Below are 27,153 nucleotides of genomic sequence, written 5' to 3' on the forward strand. Positions count from 1 at the left end.
ATCAAGTCGCCCCTCATCCTTCTCCCTTCTAATGAGAAAAGGCCTAGCACCCTCAACCTTCCCTCGTAAGACCTACTCTCCATTCCAGGCAACATCCTGGTAAATCTCCATTGCACCTTTTCCAAAGCTTCCACATCCTTCCTAAAATGAGGCGACCAGAACTGTACACAGTACTCCAAATGTGGCCTTACCAAAGTTTTGTACAGCTGCATCATCACCTCACGGCTCTTAAATTCAATCCCTCTGTTAATGAACGCTAGCACACCATAGGCCTTCTTCACAGCTCTATCCATTCGAATGGCAACTTTCAAAGATGTATGAACATAGACCCCAAGATCTCTCTGCTCCTCCACATTGCCAAGAACTCTACCGTTAACCCTGTATTCCGCATTCATATTTGTCCTTCCAAAATGGACAACCTCACACTTTTCAGGGTTAAACTCCATCTGCCTCTTCTCAGCCCAGCTCTGCATCCTATCTATGTCTCTTTGCAGCCGACAACAGCCCTCCTCACTATCCACAACTCCACCAATCTTCGTATCGTCTGCAAATTTACTGACCCACCCTTCAATTCCCTCATCCAAGTCATTAATGAAAATCACAAACAGCAGAGGACCCAGAACTGATCCCTGCGGTACGCCACTGGTAACTGGGATCCAGGCTGAATATTTGCCATCCACCACCACTCTCTGACTTCTATCGGTTAGCCAGTTCGTTATCCAACTGGCCAAATTTCCCACTATCCCATGCCTCCTTACTTTCTGCAGAAGCCTACCATGGGGAACCTTATCAAATGCCTTACTAAAATCCATGTACACTACATCCACTGCTTTACCTTCATCCACATGCTTGGTCACCTCCTCAAAGAATTCAATAAGATTTGTAAGGCAAGACCTACCCCTCACAAATCCGTGCTGACTATCCCTAATCAAGCAGTGTCTTTCCAGATGCTCAGAAATCCTATCCTTCAGTACCCTTTCCATGACTTTGCCTACCACCGAAGTAAGACTAACTGGCCTGTAATTCCCAGGGTTATCCCTAGTCCCATTTTTGAACAGGGGCACGACATTCGCCACTCTCCAATCCCCTGGTACCACCCCTGTTGACAGTGAGGACGAAAAGATCATTGCCAACGTCTCTGCAATTTCATCTCTTACTTCCCATAGAATCCTTGGATATATTCCGTCAGGCCCGGGGGACTTGTCTATCCTCAAGTTTTTCAAAATGCCCAACACATCTTCCTTCCTAACAAGTATTTCCTCGAGCTTACCAGTCTGTTTCACACTGTCCTCTCCAACAATATGGCCCCTCTCATTTGTAAATACAGAAGAAATGTACTCGTTCAAGACCTCTCCTATCTCTTCAGACTCAATACACAATCTCCCGCTACTGTCCTTGATCGGACCTACCCCGCTCTAGTCATTCTCATATTTCTCACATGTGTAAAAGGCCTTGGGATTTTCCTTGATCCTACCCGCCAAAGATTGTTCATGCCCTCTCTTAGCTCTCCTAATCCCTTTCTTCAGTTCCCTCCTGGCTATCTTGTATCCCTCCAATGCCCTGTCTGAACCTTGTTTCCTCAGCCTTACATAAGTCTCCTTTTTCCTCTTCACAAGACATTCAACCTCTCTTGTCAACCATGGTTCCCTCACTCGACCATCTCTTCCCTGCCTGACAGGGACATACATATCAAGGACACATAGTACCTGTTCCTTGAACAAGTTCCACATTTCACTTGTATCCTTCCCTGACAGCCTATGTTCCCAACTTATGCACTTCAATTCTTGTCTGACAACATCGTATTTCCCATTCCCCCAATTGTAAGCCTTGCCCTGTTGCACGCACCTATCCCTCTCCATTACTAAAGTGAAAGTCACAGAATTGTGGTCACTATCTCCAAAATGCTCCCCCACTAACAAATCTATCACTTGCCCTGGTTCATTACTAAGTACTAAATCCAATATTGCCCTCCTCTGGTCGGACAATCTACATACTGTGTTAGAAAAGCTTCCTGGACACACTGCACAAACCCCACCCCATCCAAACTATTTGATCTAAAGAGTTTCCACTCAATGTTTGGGAAGTTAAAGTCACCCATGACTACTACCCTGTGACTTCTACACCTTTCCAAAATCTGTTTCCCAATCTGTTCCTCCACATCTCTGCTACTATTGGGGGACCTATAGAAAACTCCTAACAAGGTGACTGCTCCTTTCCTATTTCCAATATTGCCCCTCCTCTGGTCGGACAATCTACATACTGTGTTAGAAAAGCTTCCTGGACACACTGCACAAACCCCACCCCATCCAAACTATTTGATCTAAAGAGTTTCCACTCAATGTTTGGGAAGTTAAAGTCACCCATGACTACTACCCTGTGACTTCTGCACCTTTCCAAAATCTTTTTCCCAATCTGTTCCTCCACATCTCTGCTACTATTGGGGGACCTATAGAAAACTCCTAACAAGGTGACTGCTCCTTTCCTATTTCTGACTTCAACCCATACTACCTCAGTAGGCTGATACTCCTTGAACTGCCTTTCTGCAGCTGTTATACTATCTCTAATTAACAATGCCACCCCCCGCCCCCCCCCCACCTCTTTTACCACCCTCCCTAATCTTATTGAAACATCTATAACCAGGGACCTCCAACAACCATTTCTGCCCCTCTTCTATCCAGGTTTCCGTGATGGCCACCACATCGTAGTCCCAAGTACCGATCCATGCCTTAAGTTCACCCACCTTATTCCTGATGCTTCTTGTGTTGAAGTATCCACACTTCAACCCATCTCCGTGCCTGCAAGTACTCTCCTTTGTCAGTGTTCCCTTCCCCACTGCCTCATTACATGCTTTGGCATCCTGAATATCGGCTACCTTAGTTGCTGGACTACAAATCCGGTTCCCATTCCCCTGCCAAATTAGTTTAAACCCTCCCGACGAGTACTAGATGCAACCCGTCCTGCTTGTACAGGTCCCACCTTCCCCAGAATGCGCTCCAATTATCCAAATACCTGAAGCCCTCCCTCCTACACCATTCCTGCAGCCACGTGTTCAGCTGCACTCTCTCCCTATTCCTAGCCTCGCTATCACGTGGCACCGGCAACAAACCAGAGATGACAACTCTGTCTGTCCTGGCTTTTAACTTCCAGCCTAACTCCCTAAACTCATTTATTACCTCCACACCCCTTTTCCTACCTACGTCGTTGGTACCAATGTGCACCACGACTTCTGGCTGCTCCCCCTCCCCCTTAAGGATACCGAAGACACGATCCGAGACATCCCTGGCCCTGGCACCCGGGAGGCAACATACCTTCCGGGAGTCTCACTCGCGACCACAGAATCTCCTATCTATTCCCCTAACCATTGAATCCCCTACAACTATTGCTTTTCTATTCTCCCCCCTTCCCTTCTGAGCCCCAGAGCCAGACTCAGTGCCAGAGACCTGGCCGCTAGGGCCTTCCCCCGGTAGGTCATCTCCCCCAACAGCATCCAAAACGGTATACTTGTTTTGAAGGGGAATGGCCTTGAGGGATCCCTGCACTGTCTGCCTGTTTTTTTTTTTTCCCCTGACTGTAACCCAGCTATTCTTGTCCTGTACCTTGGGTGTGGTTACCTCCCTGTAACTCTTCTCTATCACCCCCTCTGCCTCCCGGATGATCCGAAGTTCATCCAGCTTCAGCTCCAGTTCCCTAACACGGTCTTTGAGGAGCTGGAGTTGGGTGCACTTCCCGCAGGTACAGTCAGCGGGGACACCGGTGGTATCCCTCACAGCATGGTAATCTGGTTCCAATTTTTGGGAATGGGGGAGGGTGAAGGGATCTGTCATATTCCAAGGGACACGGGGATGAGGCTTGAAACAGATTCATTATAAATTCAAAAGTAAAACCCGCGGCGCACAGCACAAGTGTTCCAGCGCGGAACAGAACACCTGGTTCAGGTCTGGATGGGCCCAGTGAGGGTTATCGCAGGATCCAAGCCAAATTTAAAGTTCTGGCCGAAAATCGCGTGCATTTTCACCACCGGTGGGATGTAATTTCACACAAAGTGCTTTATTCTCACCAGCAGCAAGTTTAGATATAGTCGAAGGGTAGTACTGAACGCGAGTATTGCTGAAAAAAGACATTTTGTCGAAGCTTTCAGTATTGCATTCATCAGGACAATCAAAAGAATACCCAATGTCAAGGCAAATAACAACTTTATACTGTGTGAGAAGAGGGTACCGACTGGTTGACAAGTGGACTCTGAGTCATGGAGGTGTTGCCATGGAGAATGCACCAGTTGATGGTGGCTGTTAGTTAACTGTCAAGCATTTTTTGAAATTTAAATCAGGCAGCTTGACTCTGTTAGGTCAACACATTGCCCTGTGGAATGAACTAGCGAATGGCTGTCACAGCTGAAACAGGTGCAAAACAAAACAAGTGAATCGTGCATTTCATGCTCTTGCATTTCCAACATGTGTTCGTCGAAGGTGGCATTCCCCCTCAGCAAGGGTAAGAAATAACCTTCCCAGTTGAAATGGCTTGCAATCTGAATCAGTTTGGGATCATAAATCTCATTTCTAATATTTCCCTGATGTTGTTAGATCATTCCAATGGAAAATGACCTTGCCAGGGACCCACAACTATTTATCCAGAAAATAAAATCTTGTAGCTGCCAAAATAAATAAAAGACATACATTGTTACTTTAAACCCCTTAGATCATAGAGTCATTACAGCATGACAGGAGGCTACTCAGACCATCAAGTTCATGACAGCTCTTTATAGAACCATTCAGTCAGTACTATTCCCCTGCTCTATGCTGTAGCCCTGCAGGTTCATTTCCCTCAAATGCCCATCCAATTTCATCTTGAAATTGATCATCATCTCCGCTTCCACCACCCCCACAGCAAACACGATCTACACCATGCGAAAAAAAAGTTATACCTTGGCATGGTAGCACAGTGGTTAGCACAGTTGCTTCACAGCTCTAGGGTCCTAAGTTCGATTCCCGGCTTGGGTCACTGTCTGTGTGAAGTTTGCACTTTCGCCCCGTGTCTGCATGGGTTTCCTCCGGGCGCTCCAGTTTCCTCCCACAGTCCAAAGATGTGGAGGTTAGGTGGATTGGCCACGCTAAATTGCCCTTAGTGTCCAAGAAAAGGTTAGGTGGGGTTACTGGGTTAGGGGATAGGGTGGAGGTGTGGGCTTAAGTAGGGTGCTCTTTCCAAGGGCTGGTGCAGACTCGATGGGCCGAATGGCCTCCTTCTGCACTGTAAATACTATGATTCCTCATATCCCCCTTGCATTTATTGCCCAAAGCCTGTACTGTCAGCTAATGGGAATAGCTTTCCTTTGTCTGCTTCAACTAAACCAGCCATAACCTTGTGCAACTCTATCAAATCACCCCTATATTCCCTTTGCACCAAGGAGAACAACTCCAGCTTCGTGATCCAAGGATTTATAAGCATACATTTGAATATAACAGGCACAGTGAAAGTCAAAGATGACACTGGAGGGGTGATTTTACAGGAAGATATTACAACCAGAAAGTCTAGCTTACTCGCCACACGTGGTGAGGATGGGGGTGCGCTGCCCACATTTCGCTGCCAAGTAAATAGCAGCTCAAGTTGTTCACAATGACAAGGTTTCAAGGATATTGGGAAACCATGTAGCATTCATGTGAATCAAGTAGGGTATTTAGGTAGAATGATTTTTATAGCCAAGGTAATAGGAACGTTATTGGAAATCAAACGGTATAAATGAGTTCAAGAAACAAGATACCCCACATATCAGATAAAAACAGATAGATTTGGTGCAAGACACAAATTTGGAGTTTGAGACCAAAAAAAGGTGGGATTTCTGGATCAAATAGCATCGTCTGTTTCTGAAATCCATTTCATTCCTAGAAACAATAGAAGTCCATGTTCCAACATGGATCAGGAACGTTGAGGGAAAATCCATATCAGTTCAATCAATGAAGCTATCGCCCACTTTATTTTGAAATTCACCCATTGCCAAACAGGTACTTTTTTTTTTAGCACTATGACTAATTTATAATGGTGTACATGGCTTATGCAAAGTGGAATGATCTAAAGCTGACAGAGAAATCCAGAACCATGAATCAACAGGAACTATTTACCCCACATCGTCTTCATTTTTTTCAAAAGGCAACAACCGAAACCAACCCTTGGCCATTTGAGTCTTCTGAAGCACATCCAGATTGAAGTCAATCTGTTTAGGAAAAATACAGATATAAATGTACAAGCAACGACAAGCAGTGATTAAATTGCTACAGATGCAAATGCACGTTGGCCTCGTGTTTCTACCTGTCGGTACAACAATGCACTGGAAACTCAATGCCCCAGGGCAGGACGCAAGTTGTGTACTTTCACCACTGGCCTCAAAAAACACCCGACACCATGTACACAGTGTGTACTATCTAGAGGATGAACTACACCAATGCAACAAGCTCAGTTCAACATCACCTCCCATCCTCATGAGAATAAAGGTAATGTAAAGTCGCCATAGACCAGATGACCATAGGCTGCTTTCCCATTTGAGGGTGAGAGCGACAAGTTTACAGAAACTGTTACGATGTGGAGGAAAATATAGTGAGGCAAAGTAGTTTAGAAAGGCTTATAGAGCGGAGGAGGGTGACGGTCTTTCGTCTTTGGTGGACATAAGATGGAGGATACAAAGAATTCAAAGGACCAGAGGGCAGAGGATGCAAGGCTCTCGCAGGATTTGTATATGATGGTGCAGACTTAATGAGATATTTTGGGATTCAGTGCACCATATAGATCAACAGGTTTGAGGTCATGGGCAAACAGGGGAGTTGCAAGGAAGGATTGATCAGTGGCCTTCTGGACAAGTCGGGCAGAGGTCAGTGGGCTAGCTAGAAAAGGATGAGTGAAATTGCCTGGAACTGATAGAGGACGGAGGGTGAAATGAAGTGGTGGTGGGTGAAGTGTTGTGGCTGGGGGTGGGGAGACCAGTTATGTTATACCGTAAGCAGTTTTAAGCTCTGAGTCACAAAGGATGACAAGGCTGCACGCAACCTGGTTTTGCTGAAGCACGTAAACCAGGAAGGGAGGTGAGGCGGTGCCAAGGGAGCAGAATTCTTGAGCAGTGTTAAAACTATGGTTTCGATCTTCCCGATGTTCAGTTACAGAAAGATCTGGCTCATCCATGACCTGATATCAGAAAGGCAGAGGTGGTAATGGAGTAAATGGAAGGGAAACGGCAAAAAAAATTAGAACTAGATATAATTAGCAAGTGTACAGAAGCTGATCCCATAACTGCAGATAAAATTGGCTTCGGGGTGATTCTTCCAACGGCATATAAAATGTAGTTTTGAATTGTCTCTTTGTACCAATTTTCAAGTGTAAATTCACAGTAGGGTAGAAAGCAACAAATTCTCAGCTTTGCACCAATTAAACCATTAAAGAGCTCAAACATTGAAATCCAAATCCAACCTCTCACATTGGTCGGAGTGCACTTTTTACAACAGGTCTCACTTCTAGATGTTGCTTCTAGAAAAAGTAACACCCTCCTTCTAAAAGATGTTCGGAAGTACATTTTAAAACAGGAAAAACGGGAAGGCTGGCTTACTGACGCAAAAATCGTCATAAAATCATTGCCTTTGTATTTTCAGCCGTGTCAAGAATAGCTATTCCAATTGGGTGTTTCTCGGTTTTAAAAATGAAAACAGGCAGCATATTGACTGAAAGTAGTAGAATTGCTGGTAATACTATGCAGCCACTGGGACAGAAGGATGGAAACACCACAATATACAGGCTGCTTCACCCACATTCTACATTGTTACACTGAAAGCATTTTCTACACAAATGAACAGCAGCAGTAGTGGTTTTAGAATGTTATGACAATGGAGGAAATGTGCACCGTTGATGCAGTCACCACTGTCTGCAAGATGGCAATTGTAATATCTACTAGAATCAGCAAGCCCGCCAAGTGTTTCTCCATATGAAAAACAGTGCAGTGCAATTTAAGACTTAAAAGACTGTCCCCTTTGATTGTAGAAAAGGTACAGGACCAACTCAATATAAAGCTAAGAAAAATAATCAGTGCTACTTAATTATTCAAGAAGCAATTAACAAAAACAGTTGCCAAAGTATTTCATTGCCACGTGTTATTTTAGGAGAAAAAAAAAAAATCAAAAATACTTGGGTAAAGATGAGGCCACAAAAATTGGCCTTAATAACTTTTTTTTTAGGATATATTTTATTGAAGCATTTGTCATTTTCAGTTTTAACAATTTAACATTTCTTAAACAACCGAGCGGGCTGACACACCAACAACATTAAAATAACATACCCTGCTACCACCCCCGCCCTACTACCACCCCCGCCCTATCTCCTGATTACCCGTACATTAAGTTCCCTGTCCTTGTCTTACATTTTCCTCCCCCACCCCTTTTCCCCTCCCCCATTCCCCCCACTCTTACTGCTGACGTTCAATTTTCCTTAAAGAAGTCGATGAACAGCTGCCACCCCCGGGCGAAGCCCTGGGTTGAACCTCTCAAGGCGAACTTAATTTTTTCCAGCCTGAGAAACTCCGCATGTCACTAACCCACACGCCGGACTTTGGAGGCTCCGAGTCACTCCAACCCAGTAAAATCCGTCTCCGGGCCACCAGGGAGGAGAAGGCCAGGACATCGGCCTCCCTCCCCCCCAGGCCCACGGATCTTCCGATACCCCAAATATTGCCATTTCCGGACTCGGAGTCACCGTCCCTTCCAGGACCTCTGACATGACGTTCGCAAATCCCTGCCAGAATCCCCTCAACTTCGGACACGCCCAGAACATATGTGCATGATTCGCCGAGCTTCCCCCACAACGTCCACACCTGTCCTCCATTTCCTCAAAAAAACTACTCAGCCGGGCCACAGTCATGTGAGCCCTATGAACCACCTTGAACTGGATCAGGCTAAGCCTGGCACACGATGAGGATTAATTAACCCTCCTCAAGGCCTTTTCCCATAGTCCGACTCCAACTCCCCTCCCAACTCTTCCTCCCACTTCCTCTTCACCTCGCCAATTGGGACCCCTTCCCACTCCGTCAATTCCTTGTATATCTCCGAGAACCTCCCCAACTCCCATTTTTGACATCACCTTATCCTGTTGTCCCCTCAGGGGGAGGTGAGGAAAGCTTGGAACCTGCCTCCGAACAAAGTCCCGTACCTGTAGGTACCGAAACCCATTCCCACCCGGCAACTCAAACTCTTCCTCTAATTCCTCCAGGCTCGGTAAGCCCTCCTCGATGAAGAGATCCCCAAATCTCTCAATCCCTGCCTGCTGCCACCTGCTAAAGCCCCCATCCAGCCCCCCTGGAACAAAATGGTGATTGTCACAGATCGGTGACCACACTGACGCCCCCTCCAATCCCATGTGCTGTCTCCATTGCCCCCCACACCCTCAGGGCTGCCACCACCACCGGGCATGTGGAGTACCGAGCCGGCGAGAACGGCAGGGGCACCGTTAATAAAGCCTCCAAGCTCGTGCCCTTACAAGATGCCCCCTCTACTCGCTCCCAAACTGACCCCTCCCCCACTACCCACTTCCTAACCATCGATATGTTGGCCGGTCAGTAATAGTTAATAAAACTCGGGAGGGCCAAGCCCCCCTCCCCGCGACCCCATTTCAGGAGCGTCTTCTTCACCCTCAGGGTTTTACAAGCACACACAAAACCCGAGATAGCTGCATTCATTTTCCTAAAAGAGGCCTTTGGGACAAAAATCGGGAGACATTGAAAAAAGAAGAACAGCCTCGGGAGGACTGTCATCTTCACCATCTGCGCCCTCCCCTCCAGTGTCAGCGGGAGCATGTCCCACCTGCGGAAATCCCTTTTCATCTGATTAACCACTCTACCCAAATTTAACTTGTGAAGCTGCCCCCAATCCTTAGCCACCTGAATCCCCAGATACCTGAAACTCCTCCCTACCACTTTAAAAGGTAACTCCCTCAATCTCCTTTCCTGTCCCTGCCTGAATCGCAAACACCTCACTCTTTCCCATATTTAGCTTGTAGCCTGAGAACCGCCCAAATTCTTCCAGTGCCTCCATAATTCCAGCCATCCCCCCCAACGGGTCTGTGGTTTAAAGGAGTAAATTGTCCATGTAGAGCGAGATCCTATGCTCCACCGCTCCTCTCACTATCCCCTGCCAGACATTTGATGACTTAAGGGCCATTGCCAAGGGCTCTATGGCCAGGGCAAACAGCAGTGGGGAGAGCGGACATCCTTGTCTTGTCCCTCTACAAAGACTAAAATATTCTGACCGGACCCGGTTATTTCTTACATTCGCCATCGGAGCCTGGTATAGCAACCGACCCAATCCACAAATCCATGCCCGAACCCAAACCTGTTAGAATATCCCATAGTTACTTCCACTCCACCCGGTCAAAGACCTTTTCTGCATCCATGGCTACTACCACCTCAACCTCGCGCCCCTCCGCTGGCATCATTATAACATTTAAGAGCCGTCTAATGTTGGATGTCAGGCGCCTACCCTTCACAAATCCTGTCTGATTCTCCCCGATTACCTCCGGGACACAGTCCTCTATACGTGTGGCCAAGATCTTTGGCAGCAATTTAGCGTCAACCTTCAAAAGGGAGATCAGCCTGTATGATCCACAGCTCTCTGCGTCTTTATTCTGCTTCAAAATAAGAGAGATCGATGCTTGTGATAACGTTGGGGGGAGCACTCCCAACTCCTTAGATTAATTAAAAGCTTTAACCAAGAGCGGCCCCAGCAACCCAGAAAACTTTTTGTAGAACTTCACCGGGTATCCATCCGGGGCCTTACCCGTTTGTATCGCCGCCAATCCATCTATCACCTCCCCGGGCCCAATTGGGCCCCCCAGACCTTCCACCAGCTCCTCATCTACCTTCGGGAACTTTAGCCCCCCCAGACATCACTTCATACCCTCCTCCCCGGCTGAGGGTTCCAATTTATAAAGTCGACTATAGAATTCACAAAACACATTATTTACCGCCCCTGGGTCCACCACCACCTTTCCACTCATATCCTTTACCTTCCCAATTTCCCTCGCCACCTCCTGTTTCCTCAGCTGATGTGCTAACATCCTGCTGGCTTTCTCCCCATATTTGTACACCGCCCCTTTTACCCTCCTCAGCTGCCCCTCTACCTTACCTGTGGACAGGAGCCCAAATTCCATTTGAAGTCTCTGACGCTCCTTCAGGAGCTCCTCCTCAGGAGCTCTGGGGCTGGTTTAGCACAGTGGGCTAAACAGCTGGCTTGTAATGCAGAAGAAGGCCAGCAGCGCGGGTTCAATTCCCATACCGGCCTCCCCGAACAGGCGCCGGAATGTGGCGACTAGGGGCTTTTCACAGTAACTTCATTTGAAGCCTACTTGTGACAATAAGCGATTTTCATTTCATTTTTACATTTCATCCGGAGACTCCGCATATCTCTTGTCCACCTGTAAAATTTCCCCTACCAGCCTGTCCAACTCCGCCCGTTCAGCCTTTTCCCTGTGGGCCCGAATCGAGATAAATCCTCCTCTGATAATCGCCTTCAGTGCTTCCCAAACCCCCCCCCGTACCCTCGAATGGCCTCCCTCACCCGCTCCCAGATCTCATCCTCCGCTAGCAGCCCTACATCTAACGGCCATCATAACTTTAGCAGAAAACCTATTTACATGTGCAAACATAAGACATAAACCGACATTTTCTGGCACTTCCCGTTGGCGGGATCTTCCGGTCCCGACGATGGCACATTCCCTGGTGGCGGAGAGCGCAAGGCAAGCAACGCGCCCGTTATCATCGGCAGGACTGGATGACACGAAAATCCCACCCATTGACTCCAACAAAAATACAGCAGCAGACTAGAAGAAACCATAATGTCTTTGGAATATTGCTAATGGTCTGGCAACACAGTCCTTAAAGCTTGTAGCATTGCTGCACATCTCGCAACATCTCACGGCAATCTTCCCCATTGTGGGGTGACAAGGCTCAAGATCTGCTCAGTGCCCGGAATACATTGTAATGTTCCTTAGACGCAATAACAGCATTGGGAGCCTGCACACAAATTACAGAAAAGGACCACTCAGCCCCTCAAACATGTTCGACTATTCAATGAGACCATGGCTGATCTGTATTCTAATTCTATTCATCAGCTGTGGCTATATATGCATTCATAACATTTCAAATGAAAAAATCTAGAGATCTCAGATTTAGCATGTTGAATTGAATTATACCTACTGCATTTTGTGGGAGAAAGCTCCATACTTCCATTACCGTTTATATGATGACTTCGCTGGCTCTGATTTTAAGGCTGTATTCCTTTGTCCTAGGTTCCAATAGAGGAAACTGTTTCTGACTATCTTGCTTATCAATTCCTTTCAAGATCCTAAAACATCAATCAAATCACACCTTCACCATTTAGCCTAGTATGTAATTTCTCCTCATAATTTAACCCTTGGAGCTCTGGTAACATTCTGGTGAATCTATGCTCCATGCGGTGTCAAGAACTCCACACAGTCCTCCCGATATGCTCTAACACATGCAGTAAACATTTCTCCCCATTATCTTCTATCCCTCTAGTTATAAAGGCCAACACTCCACCAGTCCTTTTGATTTTTTAAATACATGACTCCCACTGTACCTGACTATTAAAGATGTGCTTGGTTCATTGAGGCGCCTATAATAGGTCATTGGGGCTGGGCCCCATACTACAGCCTGACAAACACCTTCAATTTAAATAAGTGTTTACTTCCCAGCATCTTCTGGGAAAATGAATAGCTCAGCATGCATTGTGCACAGATACAAATGTGGGCTACTGGGGTCTGAATTGTTCTAACGATATCCTGTGGATTCAGGCACAAATATAATGAAGTATGAAAGTCAATAGGGCAAGCTTACTTTAATAAGACTCAATTTTCATCTGGCGTTATTTATAGGCACTTGTGATGTAGATGAACGAGAAAATGCTGAAATTACTTGTGGAAGAGCTATCAAGCATGAGAAAATATGCAGTGTAAAAATATTCCCAAAATAACATTTTAACTCTTGATGCGTTTGGCTGGTACATCCTTGCAGTGGAGCAAAGTTTGATAGCAGCTTAATTTACATTTTAAAAATGGGTACTACACATCCTTAAAAGGTGCTTGCTCTGAATGACCTTCAGAAGATTATTGCGTGGAGGTTACAAAAGCTGGTCTCTCGAAGAGGTCACCTTGGACTAATTAAAATGCACTGCCTTTGTCTCAAAATTTGATTTGTTTCCTGCAACTTATTCCAATCCAGACATTTCATAATGCACGGCGTGAAGAAGAAAGAATCAATATGAGTTGCATGAATATGGCACACTGCACAACATTATAAAGCATGTCCTGCTGTTCCAGATGAAGCCCAGTCTTATTAAGGAGAATTGCTGTCACCCAACATTCCATCATCAGTTACTGTTGCACATTCTTGAATTCATGTTTGTTCCTCCTCTGCCAACATCACCTATTCCAGTCTGCATCTTGCACTGCAGACGTACCTTGATAGAGAAGCCTAAGGTTGAGTTTAAAACCAGAGCTGTTTTACAATGTCGAGGAGTTGAAGGAGAGCGAGGATTTAAATAGAACAATGGAAGATTGGAGGGCAAATATGTGGAGTGAATCAAACACAGGAAAAATCTAAAAGGTAACACCTGAATAAGCGCAGAGGCAAGAGCAGCACAAGTTGAGACCCTTAAATCAACTGTATAGACTATTTTTAGACCACTGCTTGTATGTTTGGTATTTATAGCATTTGATTTGAGGTAAAGGAGCGCGAGCATCAGGGAGAGAGACCTGAAGTGATATCAGTGCAGCTGGAAAGTTTTGTTTTTGTCTTAAGTTTATTTCTGTCAACTTAGTCAATATTCCAATAAACAGTAGGATGGCAGGGCTCCTCAGGTTACACATTGTGGAATGTATATCCTGTACCACATGGAAACTCCAGTATGCTTCCCATGCTCTGCATCAGCAAATGTGCATGAAATGTTGTCAGCTGGAGCTTTTGGGGCTGGAGCTGTGGTGAATTCACAAGGAGGCGAGCTTCGTGGAGAGTGCATTGCAAAGGTGGTCACCCTATCACTAATGAGTCATCCGACAGAGAGGGAATGGGAGACCGCTAGAGAAGCACCCACTCCAGAGAGCCAGGGTGGACCAGACAGGTGGTGCAGGTGTCCCCTGAATGCATCTCACACTCTAACCGGTCTTCAGTTCTAAATACTAATGACAGGCACGGTTGAAGAGGAACGCAGCTAGATCTACCGCCACGGCATCATAAGTGGATCAACTGTAGTGGCGAGGAGAAGATTGGGAAAGCAATAAGTGATAGGGAATTCTATAGTTGGCGGGGGAGGGCAACAGATATTTCAGTAGCTGTAAACATGATTCTAAGATGCTATGGTGCCTTGCTGGTGCAAAGTCAAGGATGTCATTGATCAACTATACATACATTTGATAAGTCACCAGGACCAAATGGGATTCATCCAAGAATGTTGATGGAAGTAAGAGTAGAAATTGAAGAGCCATTGGCTATAATATTCAAATCGTCCTTAGATGCAAGTGGGTGGGGCAGCCATCAGGCTGGAGAATGGCAATTGGTCCACCCTTGTTCAGAAAAGGGTGCAGGGTGAAACCTGGCAATTACAGAGCAATCAGTTTAAAATCAGTATTTGGAAAGCTTTTGGAAACAGTAAGCTGAGACAAAATTATGGGTCACTGGGACAAGTGTAGATTAATGAAGGGAAACCCACATTTACAACAAAGCCTGTTGAACCATCTTGAGTTCATTGCTGAGGCAAAAGAGATAGGTGATGAGCGTAATGCAGATGATATGGCTGATGTGACCTGGACGTCCAAAAGGCATTTTATAAAATGCCACATAATCGGCTTGCCAACAAAGTTGAAATAAGGGAGTCTGGCAGCAGTGGTTCCAAGTTAGGCTGAGTGACAGGAAACTGAGAGTACTGCCGCATGGTGTTTTTCAGACTGGAGGAAGGTATACAGTGATGTTCCCCACAGGTCCACTGCTTTTGTTGATCTTTATCAATAACCTAGAAATGGGTGTGCAGGGCATAATTTGAAAATTTTAAATCTGCAACAGTTGCATCATACAACATGGTCCTGGTGCGCGCGGACCCGAACTGCCAGATAGTGCCCCCCCTGGACACTCCCTCGCCACCCCAGGGCCACCCTCCACCAGTCCTTCCAGCCCTCGCAGAAGCCCCCCAGCCAGCGGCATGGCTCTCCCCCGACTGTGGCAGCGCAGGAAACTTGGCCCTTCAGGGGCGGAGCATCGGGGGAGGGCCTTCAGGTAACGCCCTGAGACGGTCCAAGCGGTGTGCAGCATACTCCTCGATTACTCTGGTTTGGAGGGGGTGGAGCATCCGAAAACGGACGCCGCCCCCGATTCGGTCATGAACAGGGATTCTCCGCCCGATCAGCGATTACGATATCGGCGTCGGGCAATGGAGAATCCCGCCCTGTGTGTTTTACGTGGTGCAGCTGCTAGCCCCTCACTGGTCGGAGGGTCGGTACTGGGGTCGCCGATTTTTACGGCGTAAAACTAGACACTTCCTCCGGACATAGCCTCAAAATCGGAGAATCCAGCCCATGGAACGTCAAGTGCAGAATTGGCGGTGTTCAGGCCAACTCTGCCACAGGAGTGCGCAGTGTCCATTAGTGTACTCGGGTTGACTGAAAACAGTTCTCTGTTTGCTGTCGGAACAAAATATAATATAAGAGAATTGAATATGATCTGCTGTAAGAAACATAATTTCAGCAGACAAATCATGAATTCATTTTTCCCGCAAATTTCAACTTGCGTATTTTCATCTTTCCAATCTAACAGAGAAACTTCCCATTTGGAAGCGCTTTATGAAAATGAAAATCTACCTGCCCTGTGAAAATAGACTGCTGACATAGGGGATGCATAAAAATTCTAAACTCCAGCAGAGACTGAGATGATTAGCTTTATAGGATGCGGGTGTATGTGGGCGTACAGACTGTTCGCCTGTGCGAACTGTAATTTAAAATAATGGTCTGGTGCATGTGGAGTAGGCTTTAATCTATTCTTTGCTGCATGAGGCACTTGTAGGGAGCAGTGACGCAGGCAATATGACAGAGAATACCTTTTGGTGGGGATCCGAAATGCTACTGGCTGAACAAGGTGGCGATTTCAAGGGTCTGAAATTGACAGCACACATTGGGATGTTGAGTTCGAAGCAATCCCATTGATACTGAAATCTTTTGGTTGCAGCAGTGGTTTCTTTTTGTAAATCCTCATGAAACATGCCTCAGAGACTGTTATCAAAACCACTTAATTCGTAAGAAAGATCTAACATCACATTGATCTTTCATAATCACAGATTGACTGCTGCATGCAATCTTGCTCTTTTGTTGATAATATAACAAGAAGTTAATCATGTCAGCTAGATGCTGAGAGGGTTACTTTGACAACCTAAGGCTTTTTCCTTCCTATTTATTATTCTAACTTATTCCTGAATAACCTTTAAATAAAATGTCATGATATTCAAACACACACATCATGATAGACACACCAACAGACAAATCAGAACACACAACACCACAACCAATGACAGAAAGATATAAAAGCACAGACACGACCCCCGGTGGTCAGTATTAGCTGCAGAGGAGGACCAGGACACATCTGCCACCAAACACACTCAGGGAGACAGCACGTGCAGAGTATCCAGAACGAACTGTATTATAAGAGTTAAAATAAAATAGAGTTGTACCACATACAACTGTGTTGGCTCATCTGTGCACCAGAGCACCCAACACCACATGGTACAGGAGTGGATCGATACCTGCCGGCATACCTCAGTGTACAGAGACAACCAGCAGTGCCCAGGCAAAATGATAGAGCTCCCGGTTCCGCAGCCGCTCCAGTGCTACGGCGATCTCCGCGAAAACTGGCGGCGATTCCGGCAATGGTTCGAATTGTTCCTGGTGGCAGCTGAACTCCAAGACCTGGATGATAGCGAAAAAATTGAATTTCTCCTCACCATCGCCGGTGCAAGGGCAAGAGAAATATTCACAAGGTTCAGGTTCTTCAGGAGGCAGCAAAGGCACGATTACCAGGCAGTCCTGGACAAATTCTCCAAGTACTGTGAAGAAAACGCAATCCAATCGGCAAATAAAGGTAAGAAAAGCTGCAGTACTCACCTCGTGGCTGGGATCCCGGAGCCCGAATTCCCAGAGGCCGAAATCCCGGGCCTGAGAGAGGGCTGGGTCGAGGTCGGCGGCCATCTTGCTAAAGGTATCACGCTAGCACAGTTGCGCGAGCAGTGCGCAGAACCGGAAGTATCGTTTGCGCATGCGCGAGATGCTGCGCATGCGCAGTCAAGAAAACGGCCATCGGTAAAGGAACAGCGATCTGAGCATGCGCAGTCGCTTCCTACGTGCTACATACCGAGCGTCAGGATGTTAGAGGCCCCAGACTGCACCAATTTAAAGGGGAAACGTCCCAAATCCAATTTAAAAGGGAAACGTCCCAAATCAAAAAAACAAAAATCTGTTAAAGCTGTAAAACAACCTTCCCTCACCTGGAATGACAGCACAGTGCCGCAAATTGACCCAGGAGATGAATTTGACCTCTGAAGAACCCTCCGACAAGCAGTTACCTACGCACAAGCCGATGATTCCGACCTCGAATACTTCGATGACGATCTTTACAGTGTTTCCGGACCTCGCGAGCCCAATGATAGCTCCGTGGTCCTATATGACTATGACTCGGACGAACCTTTCGTGTTGCACATTGGCGGCCCCCACATTGAATCCGACGCAGATGCGGATTCATTTTTCGGATTTGAGGATCTTCAATCCAGCAGATATGACGTTCCAACTTATCAGTACCGGATGATGCTGCAGCCTGACATTAACAGACAGGGAGCGGTGCAAGCACACGGAGAGCGCCCTGCTGCCACACAGAGCGTGGTCCACGTCCCGCTCAACGTTCCCGACTCTATGAAAGAAGACATGCAAGACTCCAGAGCGCAGTCCTCGCATGAACCAGAAGTGACTCCAGTGTCACAAGCCTCCACAGCAAGCTCGTGGACAGACTCCACAATTGCAGAAACGCAAGACTCCAATGTGCAGTCCTTGCAGGAACAAGACCATGAGGGTCTAGCAACCTCTCCTGACCAACCAGCGGTAGATGATGCAAGTCTGCCATGCTCACGTGAACAGCAAGAAGGCTATAACAGCCTACCATGCTCCACTACACAGCAGCATGACAATGAAGGTCTCTCATGCTACAATGAAGGGCACAGCGCTGATGACTGTTCAAGCCCAACTGAAGACAAGCCAAAGGAATCGCCTCGTCCAAGCCCGAAGAAAAAAGGTTTATGCGCTGACCTTCAGGATCATTATAGCCGAACAGAGATTAATAATGCTGCACGGCCACAGAAGGATGCTGAGGATTTGCTAAAGAAATTTATTGAATGTTTAACTTGCAAGGAGCAGACTGAGAATTGCCAGTGTTTTAGTACGGATCGAAAAAATGGACAAGACATTGATCCTCAGGTAATGGAAATAACACAACCTGAATCATATCTACAGCAGGGACAAATGTCTCCCTTCAACACAACGCCGCAAAATCCCAACTTCGGAGACCAGCAGTTAGTCAGTAATGACTCTTCAAACCTTGAGGGGAACATTAATTGCATTGAACCTATACACACTCCACTGATAAATGAGCAGAACATTGGAGCAAGAATCCTGAGGACACCGACATCGAGTAGCCAGATAACGAATTTAAAACCCACAGCAGTTTCAAGTGAACCAAGTGTGCTTTCCACTAATGGTGAAGATGCAGATAAGGTCGACCCGATTATCCATTGTACCACACTAACCCCAGTGATTAAGCAGTTATGTATGGGGAGTATAATGTGGGCAATTGAGAACAGTAAAAGAGAGACTGTGACCATGCCAGTCCCAGCAAAATCAGACCCAGAGACCATGAAGGCATGTACATTAGACAAAGATACATATGAGGTACCTGAGAAGAAAAGTGAAACGGAATGTTCTTTGGAAAATAGTACAATGTCGATAGAAACATTGGATCCGCCACGGCGACAGGGAATGGATCGCGTGGCAGTCCCACTGGGTCGGCAGTGGCAACCAGCACCGGCGGTCCAAGATGGACACACCAATTCGCGCCATCGCCAGACGTTGATGCGAGCAACAATTCTCTCTCCAAGGCGACATGCTTCGACGTTTCTCTGCGGAGTCGCCCTTCCGGCACAGCAGGTGGCCGGAACCAGCGTGCACGGTCTCGGCCAACTTCCACATCTGGCACAGTCATCGCCTTGCATGATATTAGTGATGGTGCTACTTCGATGGCAACGACCCATCGGCTACAAGATGCCGTCCACCACAAACATAAAAAGAAAAAAGACTCCACCTTGTTCCTGGCATGCAGGGCGGATGGATTGGTGCGTAGGCGCAATCAGCGAGCTTTGCGCCGCCTTCCACGCTCGCAACTGAACCGTACGCACACGCCGGATCCCCCACTGGTTCCCAAGGATGACTTCGTGGAGATGCCACGGATCATGCCCCTTCCATCGCCACCAGAACCAAACCACAGCCAAGGCACCACTAACAAAGATGTTGAATGTTATATTTGCACGAATGAAAAAACCAAGCACTGCACGAAGTACAACAAATGGTAAAGTAGAGACTTCGGCAACAGCATCACCTCCCAACAGTCCAAGGTGAACCAGTGTGACCCCAAATCTCCACAGCTGAACCGGCTTGAGGACCAGCCCATTCTTGAGGCGGTCACCCATTAGACTGGACTTATAACGCTGTTCATACGTTCAAAAAGTCAAACACTTCTGTATTATAACCTGTTGTTGTTTATTGTTCCAGATATCGTCTGACCAGACCAATGTTCACGTTTTTTTTTTCTCTCGTATCCAAGTTTTGTTATGGTACAACCTTGTTAGTGTGACGCACCCGACATCGCCCCATGTAAATAGTTACGTCATATACACACGCTGTACACAACACACACACACACTCTTAGATGCACTCACGACACAATTATATTTATAACCACGTAGGCACATATCTTTGTAAAAAGGGGGGATGTCATGATATTCAAACACACACATCATGATAGACACACCAACAGACAAATCAGAACACACAACACCACAACCAATGACAGAAAGATATAAAAGCACAGACACGACCCCCGGTGGTCAGTATTAGCTGCAGAGGAGGACCAGGACACATCTGCCACCAAACACACTCAGGGAGACAGCACGTGCAGAGTATCCAGAACGAACTGTATTATAAGAGTTAAAATAAAATAGAGTTGTACCACATACAACTGTGTTGGCTCATCTGTGCACCAGAGCACCCAACACCACATAAAAGGCCTCTTAATCCTCTTAATTATCATCAAAAAATATCTATTTCTTATATTGCAGCTGTTGTAATAGATCCTCCAGACTGAATAACTCCAGATTCACAGTGGTTACAAGACTTTGCATGTATAGACTTACACACTTGCTCCAGTAAGGCAAGCTTTCAATCAATACAACTTTCCTCGGCCTTGCACAGATCATTTAGGTGAAAGGCATCCCGCGAAAATCACACTGACTGAATTAAGGAAATTAAGAATTTTCCCTTTCTACTATTACCTTAGGGTATATCCACCTCCGAGTTGGAGGTTCCTCGCCTCCACGCCGCTTATTGGTACCTTGGGTATACCCATTCCATTTGCCTTTTGCCAAATTACCCTCAGTTACTATTCACGATTACACAAAGGGAATATGAACATGATACTGTTCAGGCGTAGAAATGAGCTCTGTCAGCTCTGCTCCAACAATAGGCTGGAGTTCCTCTGTGAAATCATAAAGCATTTATACTGTATCTACACTTAGAGCAGAATACACCCCCCCACCCGAAACAGGTCTGAACAACCGATCACATTTCCCTCCTCACAGCTGTCATCATTTCCTTAATCAAGATCACAATTCTACCCCCCCCCACCCCCACCCCCCCCCCCCCCCCATTTCCCCCCTCGCACCTTGCATCGCATCTGGAAACTTGTCACCAGGAATTTTACACTATATTCTAGACTTCGGCCGGAAATCTCCGTCCATTCGCTGGTGCTGGGATTCTTTGGCCCTGCCGGAAGTGCAACCCTGCCTGCGTGTTTCCTGGCAGGGTGGGGTGGCTTCAATGAGAATTCAATGGGAACAGAGAATCCCGCTGCCAGTGAACGACGCTTTGCCAAGAAACACGTGGCTGGGGGGGGGGGGGGGGGGCAGAGAGTCCCACCCTTTGTTTCTTACACCTTCTATGCTTGTTTATTCCATTGATCTGAGCTGGATCCTGATTTTATTCCCAGAGGTGAAAGAGTAGTTTGCTAAACACTGCTCCACCCAATCCCTGCAGAAATATATTTATCTAAACTGGTGAAATTCACCCAGACCCGCTGCTGTTTATTAATTTGAACCCAAGTGGTTTAGCATTTGCTTACATGTTAATCGATGTGTATCTATGTATGTGCCTGCAAATGTGGGATTCTCATTGAGACTATTATTTTTGCATTTGTAAGAATGTGGTTTTATCTGCTCACGAGTTACACATACTGCTAAAACCGTAGCGGTTCTTTCTAAATGTATCTACACTTCACTGAATCAGAACTATGATATATTTTTTAAATCCCCCCTTCTGGTCGCCTTGTGATTTCAGGGCCGGGATTCTCCCCTGCCCGGCGGGACGGGGGGTCCCGGTGGGATGGAGTGTCGGGAACCACTCCGGCGTCGGGCCGCCCCAAAGGTGCGGATTTCTCCGCACCTTTAGCTCACCACCATGTTCTCAAGGACAATTAGGGATTGGTAATAAATGCTGGCCTAGCCAGCAATGCTCACATAAGTGATTTTATAATTTATAAGTGATTTTTATAAGTGAAAATATAATTGTATTAACAATATCCAGAAACAGAATATGCAGGTGTATTTCTTTAAATAATCAGCAAATGTTGTTATTTTTCCTAAAAATAAAAAGAATTTCAACCATTCTTACTGATATAGTGTATATCAGCTAACGCAAGAGAGACTGGCTATGGCGTGTCTCTCTAACAGATTTCTCCGCACCTTTAGAGGCCAAGCCCTCACCTTGAGACAGAAATCTTTGGATCCTCGCTGTCTTCAGGGGATGTCCCGGAGGACTGGAGAATAGCCAATGTTGTTCCTCTGTTTAAGAAGGGTAGCAAGGATAATCTCGGGAACTACAGGCCGGTGAGCCTTACTTCAGTGGTAGGGAAATTACTGGAGAGAATTCTTCGAGACAGGATCTACTCCCATTTGGAAGCAAATGGACGTATTAGTGAGAGGCAGCACGGTTTTGTGAAGGGAAGGTCGTGTCTCACTAACTTGATAGAGTTTTTCGAGGAGGTCACTAAGATGATTGATGCAGGTAGCGCAGTAGATGTTGTCTATATGGACTTCAGTAAGGCCTTTGACAAGGTCCCTCATGGTAGACTAGTACAAAAGGTGAAGTCACACGGGATCAGGGGTGAACTGGCAAGGTGGATACAGAACTGGCTAGGCCATAGAAGGCAGAGGGTAGCAATGGAGGGATGCTTTTCTCATTGGAGGGCTGTGACCAGTGGTGTTCCACAGGGATCAGTGCTGGGACCTTTGCTCTTTGTAATATATATAAATGATTTGGAGGAAAATGTAACTGGTCTGATTAGTAAGTTTGCAGACGACACAAAGGTTGGTGGAATTGCGGATAGCGATGAGGACTGTCTGAGGATACAGCAGGATTTAGATTGTCTGGAGACTTGGGCGGAGAGATGGCAGATGGAGTTTAATCCGGACAAATGTGAGGTAATGCATTTTGGAAGGGCTAATGCAGGTAGGGAATATACAGTGAATGGTAGAACCCTCAAGAGTATTGAAAGTCAAAGAGATCTAGGAGTACAGGTCCACAGGTCATTGAAAGGGGCAACACAGGTGGAGAAGGTAGTCAAGAAGGCATACGGCATGCTTGCCTTCATTGGCCGGGGCATTGAGTATAAGAATTGGCAAGTCATGTTGCAGCTGTATAGAACCTTAGTTAGGCCACACTTGGAGTATAGTGTTCAATTCTGGTCGCCACACTACCAGAAGGATGTGGAGGCTTTAGAGAGGGTGCAGAAGAGATTTACCAGAATGTTGCCTGGTATGGAGGGCATAAGCTATGAGGAGCGATTGAATAAACTTGGTTTGTTCTCACTGGAACGAAGGAGGTTGAGGGGCGACCTGATAGAGGTATACAAAATTATGAGGGGCATAGACAGAGTGGATAGTCAGAGGCTTTTCCCCAGGGTAGAGGGGTCAATTACTAGGGGGCATAGGTTTAAGGTGAGAGGGGCAAAGTTTAGAGTAGATGTACGAGGCAAGTTTTTCACGCAGAGGGTAGTGGGTGCCTGGAACTCACTACCGGAGGAGGTAGTGGAAGCAGGGACGATAGGGACATTTAAGGGGCATCTTGACAAATATATGAATAGGATGGGAATAGAAGGATACGGACCCAGGAAGTGTAGAAGATTGTAGTTTAGTCGGGCAGTATGGTCGGCACGGGCTTGGAGGGCCGAAGGGCCTGTTCCTGTGCTGTACATTTCTTTGTTCTTTGTTCTTTGTTGAGGGGCTAGGCCCGCGCCGGAGTAGTTGGCGCGCCACCGGCTGGCGGGAAAGGCCTTTGGCGCCACGCCAGCCGGGACCGAAGGGACTGCGTCGGGCGGCGGAAGTCCGCATGCTCAGGAGCGTCAGCGGCTGCTGACGTCATCCCCGCGCATGCGCAGTGGGGGTTGTCACTTCTGCATCGGCCATTGTGGAGGCTGTGGCCGAGGTAGAAGGAAAAGAGTGCCCCCACGGAACAGGCCCGCCCGCGAATCGGTGGGCCCCGATCGTGGGCCACCGTGGGGGCAACCCCGGGGCCAGATCCCCCCGCGCCCCCCCCCAGGACCACGGAGCCCGCCCACGCCGCGAGTCCCGCCGGTAAGGTAGGTAGTTTGATTCACGCCGGCGATACTGGCATGACAGCAGCGGGACTTCGGCCCATCGCGGGCCGGAGAATCGCATGGGGGGGGGGCCCGCTGACTGGTTCCCGCCGCCACCGAATTTTCGGTGCCGGAGAATTCAGCGGCCGGCGGGGGCGGGATTCACGCCGCCCCCCGGCGATTCTCCGACCCGGCGGGGGGGTCGGAGAATCCCGCCCTCTCCACCAGGAGTGTATCCTTCTGGAGTGTTTCGGGAGAGCCCATTGTATTGAACCGCTTAGCAGTCACTGCTCATCTCACTGTCAATTTAGCAGAACACATGGTAACTGTTTGTTCACAATGTTGTTCTTTTTGGTGGATCCCGAATTTTTCCAGGACAAGAGGACAAGGGTTTCTAAAAAGCCAGACCTGCCAAATCCAAGTAATTGAGATGTGTGGAAGTGGATCTTGCTGGATCTGTCTGTTCTCAGAATCACCACCCAATTGTTCAGGAAGGCAGCAATGACTGGTGTTACATTCAAGGCACACACTCTTGGTTAACATTAATGATTAAAGTGCCAGTGATTAAAGTGCCAGTGAAAGGAGTATGTATTCATTGTACAGCACTACGTCGCAGTATTTTTTAGGTGTTGTCCATTCTCAGTGTATGTTTACCCATGTATCTGCATGCGATTGTGAGTAAGTGACTGAGGGCCTATGGGTTGTGGCCATGTGTACGAGTTCATAAATAAAACCACAGATGAACTAGTCACATATTTTTAAAACTTTTTAATACACTATATATAGTTTGTATTAATAGGGCGGTTCAAGAAGGCAGCTCACCACCATGTTCTCAAGGACAATTAGGGATTGGTAATAAATGCTGGCCTAGCCAGCAATGCTCACATAAGTGATTTTATAATTTATAAGTGATTTTTATAAGTGAAAATATAATTGTATTAACAATATCCAGAAACAGAATATGCAGGTGTATTTCTTTAAATAATTGGCAAATGTTATTTTTCCTAAAAATAAGAAGAATTTCAACCATTCTTACTGATATCGTGTATATCAGCTAACGCAAGAGAGACTGGCTATGGCGTGTCTCTCTAACAGGTGTCTGTTACCACAACTTTGTGAGACGCAAACAATATTCAATACATTGCAGCAATGACTCAAGTTGTAACATATTTCTAGACCTCACTGGGCATGCTTCCCCTCATCTTCTTCAGTTCTCTGCCTGAAACCAGGACCAACCCACAGTGCAGCGATTTACACCAAGGGTAGGGCAAGGAGACAGGTCCTGAATCCACCCCAGGCCTGAACTGGGATTGAACATTGTGCTGTTAGCACCAATCAGACCTATATTGTCATCCACCCAACTGAACCAATTGGCTCCCCAAGCAGCTTATGTTACTCTGACAACGATGGGCGGAAACTTACCAGACTTTGGCAGTATCAGGCTTAGACAGAACACTGGTGTGTAACTCTCCAGTTGCATACACCAGTTTTCTCGTGGAATCCTGAGCCTCTTAGAGAAAGAAAAAGCATGGGTGTGATTTACGCTATCACTCTGGTGGGACATGGTCTCATAGAGCCAGGAACCAGCGCTCCTAAGAGATTGGGGCGACATCTTTAAATGGTGCCTCGATCAGTGTTACAGCCTAACGGCACCCCCAACCCATGTCATGGAGGTATTGGGAGCTTCTCCACCTCCCCGGACAATCCTGGAAGGCCTTCTGCTCCCTTCACCACTCACATCCACGACCGACATTGAACCCCTCACAGACACCGTGGAAATATAGTTGGCCCTTCCCCGCACCACACATTAATTCCCCCTTCTCATGGGTTCCCTCCAGGCCCTGCACTTGGCACAGGTTGGCACTGTCAGGTTAGCACTGCTCGGCTGGCACTCTACCAACCTAGCAATTCCAATCCGACAGCAGCACCACGTGCCGGGGGCAGTCCCCCCCCCCCCCCCCCCCCCCCCCCCAACGCCCTGGAGGAATCCCCTCAACTTCCTCACTCCTGGACAAAACTGTTATAAAAAGTTGGCGAGGTATGAATATTCATTAAGGGGGAAGATCATGTGACGGGGTCGCTAATACCACATAACTCCATTCTAATGTATTAAAGTGAGGTTCATGCTCTTTGTGGGTGTGAATCTCGTGACATTGCTGGCGAAGAAAATCGGTAAATGCAATCTCTCCCCTCGCATTCCCCGATTCTCGCGAGAGCTTCTCCCGCGCCACCGATCCCTGGACGGCGAGTGCATTCTCAAGGTCGCATCCATACTCTTTTACATGCATGGAGTAGCCTGGTGCTATGAACAGTGAGGGTAAAAGCTCCAACTTCCTTTCCATCACATGGCTGACCAGGAAACTCTTCCCTAACATCTGCCATTAGCTTGTGTTGGAACAATTTGCAGATTGATGCTCAACCTGTTTGTCCGCATTATGAACACACCGGCCTTGTCTCCCCGCCACAGAAAATATCTATGATGTGGAGATGTCAGCATTGGACTGGAGTGGGCACAGTAAGAAGTCTTACAACACCGGGTTAAAGTCCAACTGGTTTGTTTCAAATCACTAGCTTTCAGAGCGCAGCTCCTTCCTCAGGTGAATGAAGAGGTGGGTTCCACAAACACATATATAGACAAAGTCAATGATGCAAGATTATACTATGTGAGAAAATTTCCAGATTAACATTTATATAAAGAGAAAAACTTGAGTTTATTATTCACTTTTCATAACCACCGGACATTTTAAAGATTTTTACAGTCATTGGAGTACATTTTAAAGTGTAGTCACCGTTGTAATGTAGGGAACTAAGCGGCAAATATGCACTGAGAAAACTCCTACAAACAGCAATGAACAGATCATCTGTTTTCTGGGATGTTGATTGAGTCCAGGAATTGGCCAGGACACCAGCCCTGCTCTTCTTTGAAATAGTGGCAGGGAATATTTTATAGTCACTAAAGCAGATGGGAGCTCAGTTTAACATCACATCTGAAAGACAGCACCTTGGGGCTGGTTTAGAAGAGGGCTAAAGAGCTGGCTTTTAAAGCAGACCAAGGCAGGCCAGCAGCACGGTTCAATTCCCGTACCGGCCTCCCCGAACAGGCGCCGGAATGTGGCGACTAGAGGCTTTTCACA

The 27,153-nt window shown here is 46.9% G+C and overlaps 1 protein-coding gene across 2 annotated transcripts in view; it reads right to left on the reverse strand.

Annotated features, from left to right (window-relative positions):
• The window catches only part of rasal1a (RAS protein activator like 1a (GAP1 like)), a 386,120-nt gene that overhangs the window by 215,574 nt on the left and 143,393 nt on the right, over positions 1-27,153 (reverse strand). For both annotated transcript variants that reach the window (XM_072492394.1, XM_072492310.1), the window contains exon 8: positions 6,114-6,205. In XM_072492394.1, the coding sequence (XP_072348495.1) occupies positions 6,114-6,205 (92 nt within the window). The remainder of the gene's footprint in view (positions 1-6,113; positions 6,206-27,153) is intronic.

The sequence above is a fragment of the Scyliorhinus torazame genome, chromosome 1 (genome assembly GCF_047496885.1).
Source record: "Scyliorhinus torazame isolate Kashiwa2021f chromosome 1, sScyTor2.1, whole genome shotgun sequence".
In the NCBI taxonomy this organism is placed as follows: domain Eukaryota; kingdom Metazoa; phylum Chordata; class Chondrichthyes; order Carcharhiniformes; family Scyliorhinidae; genus Scyliorhinus; species Scyliorhinus torazame.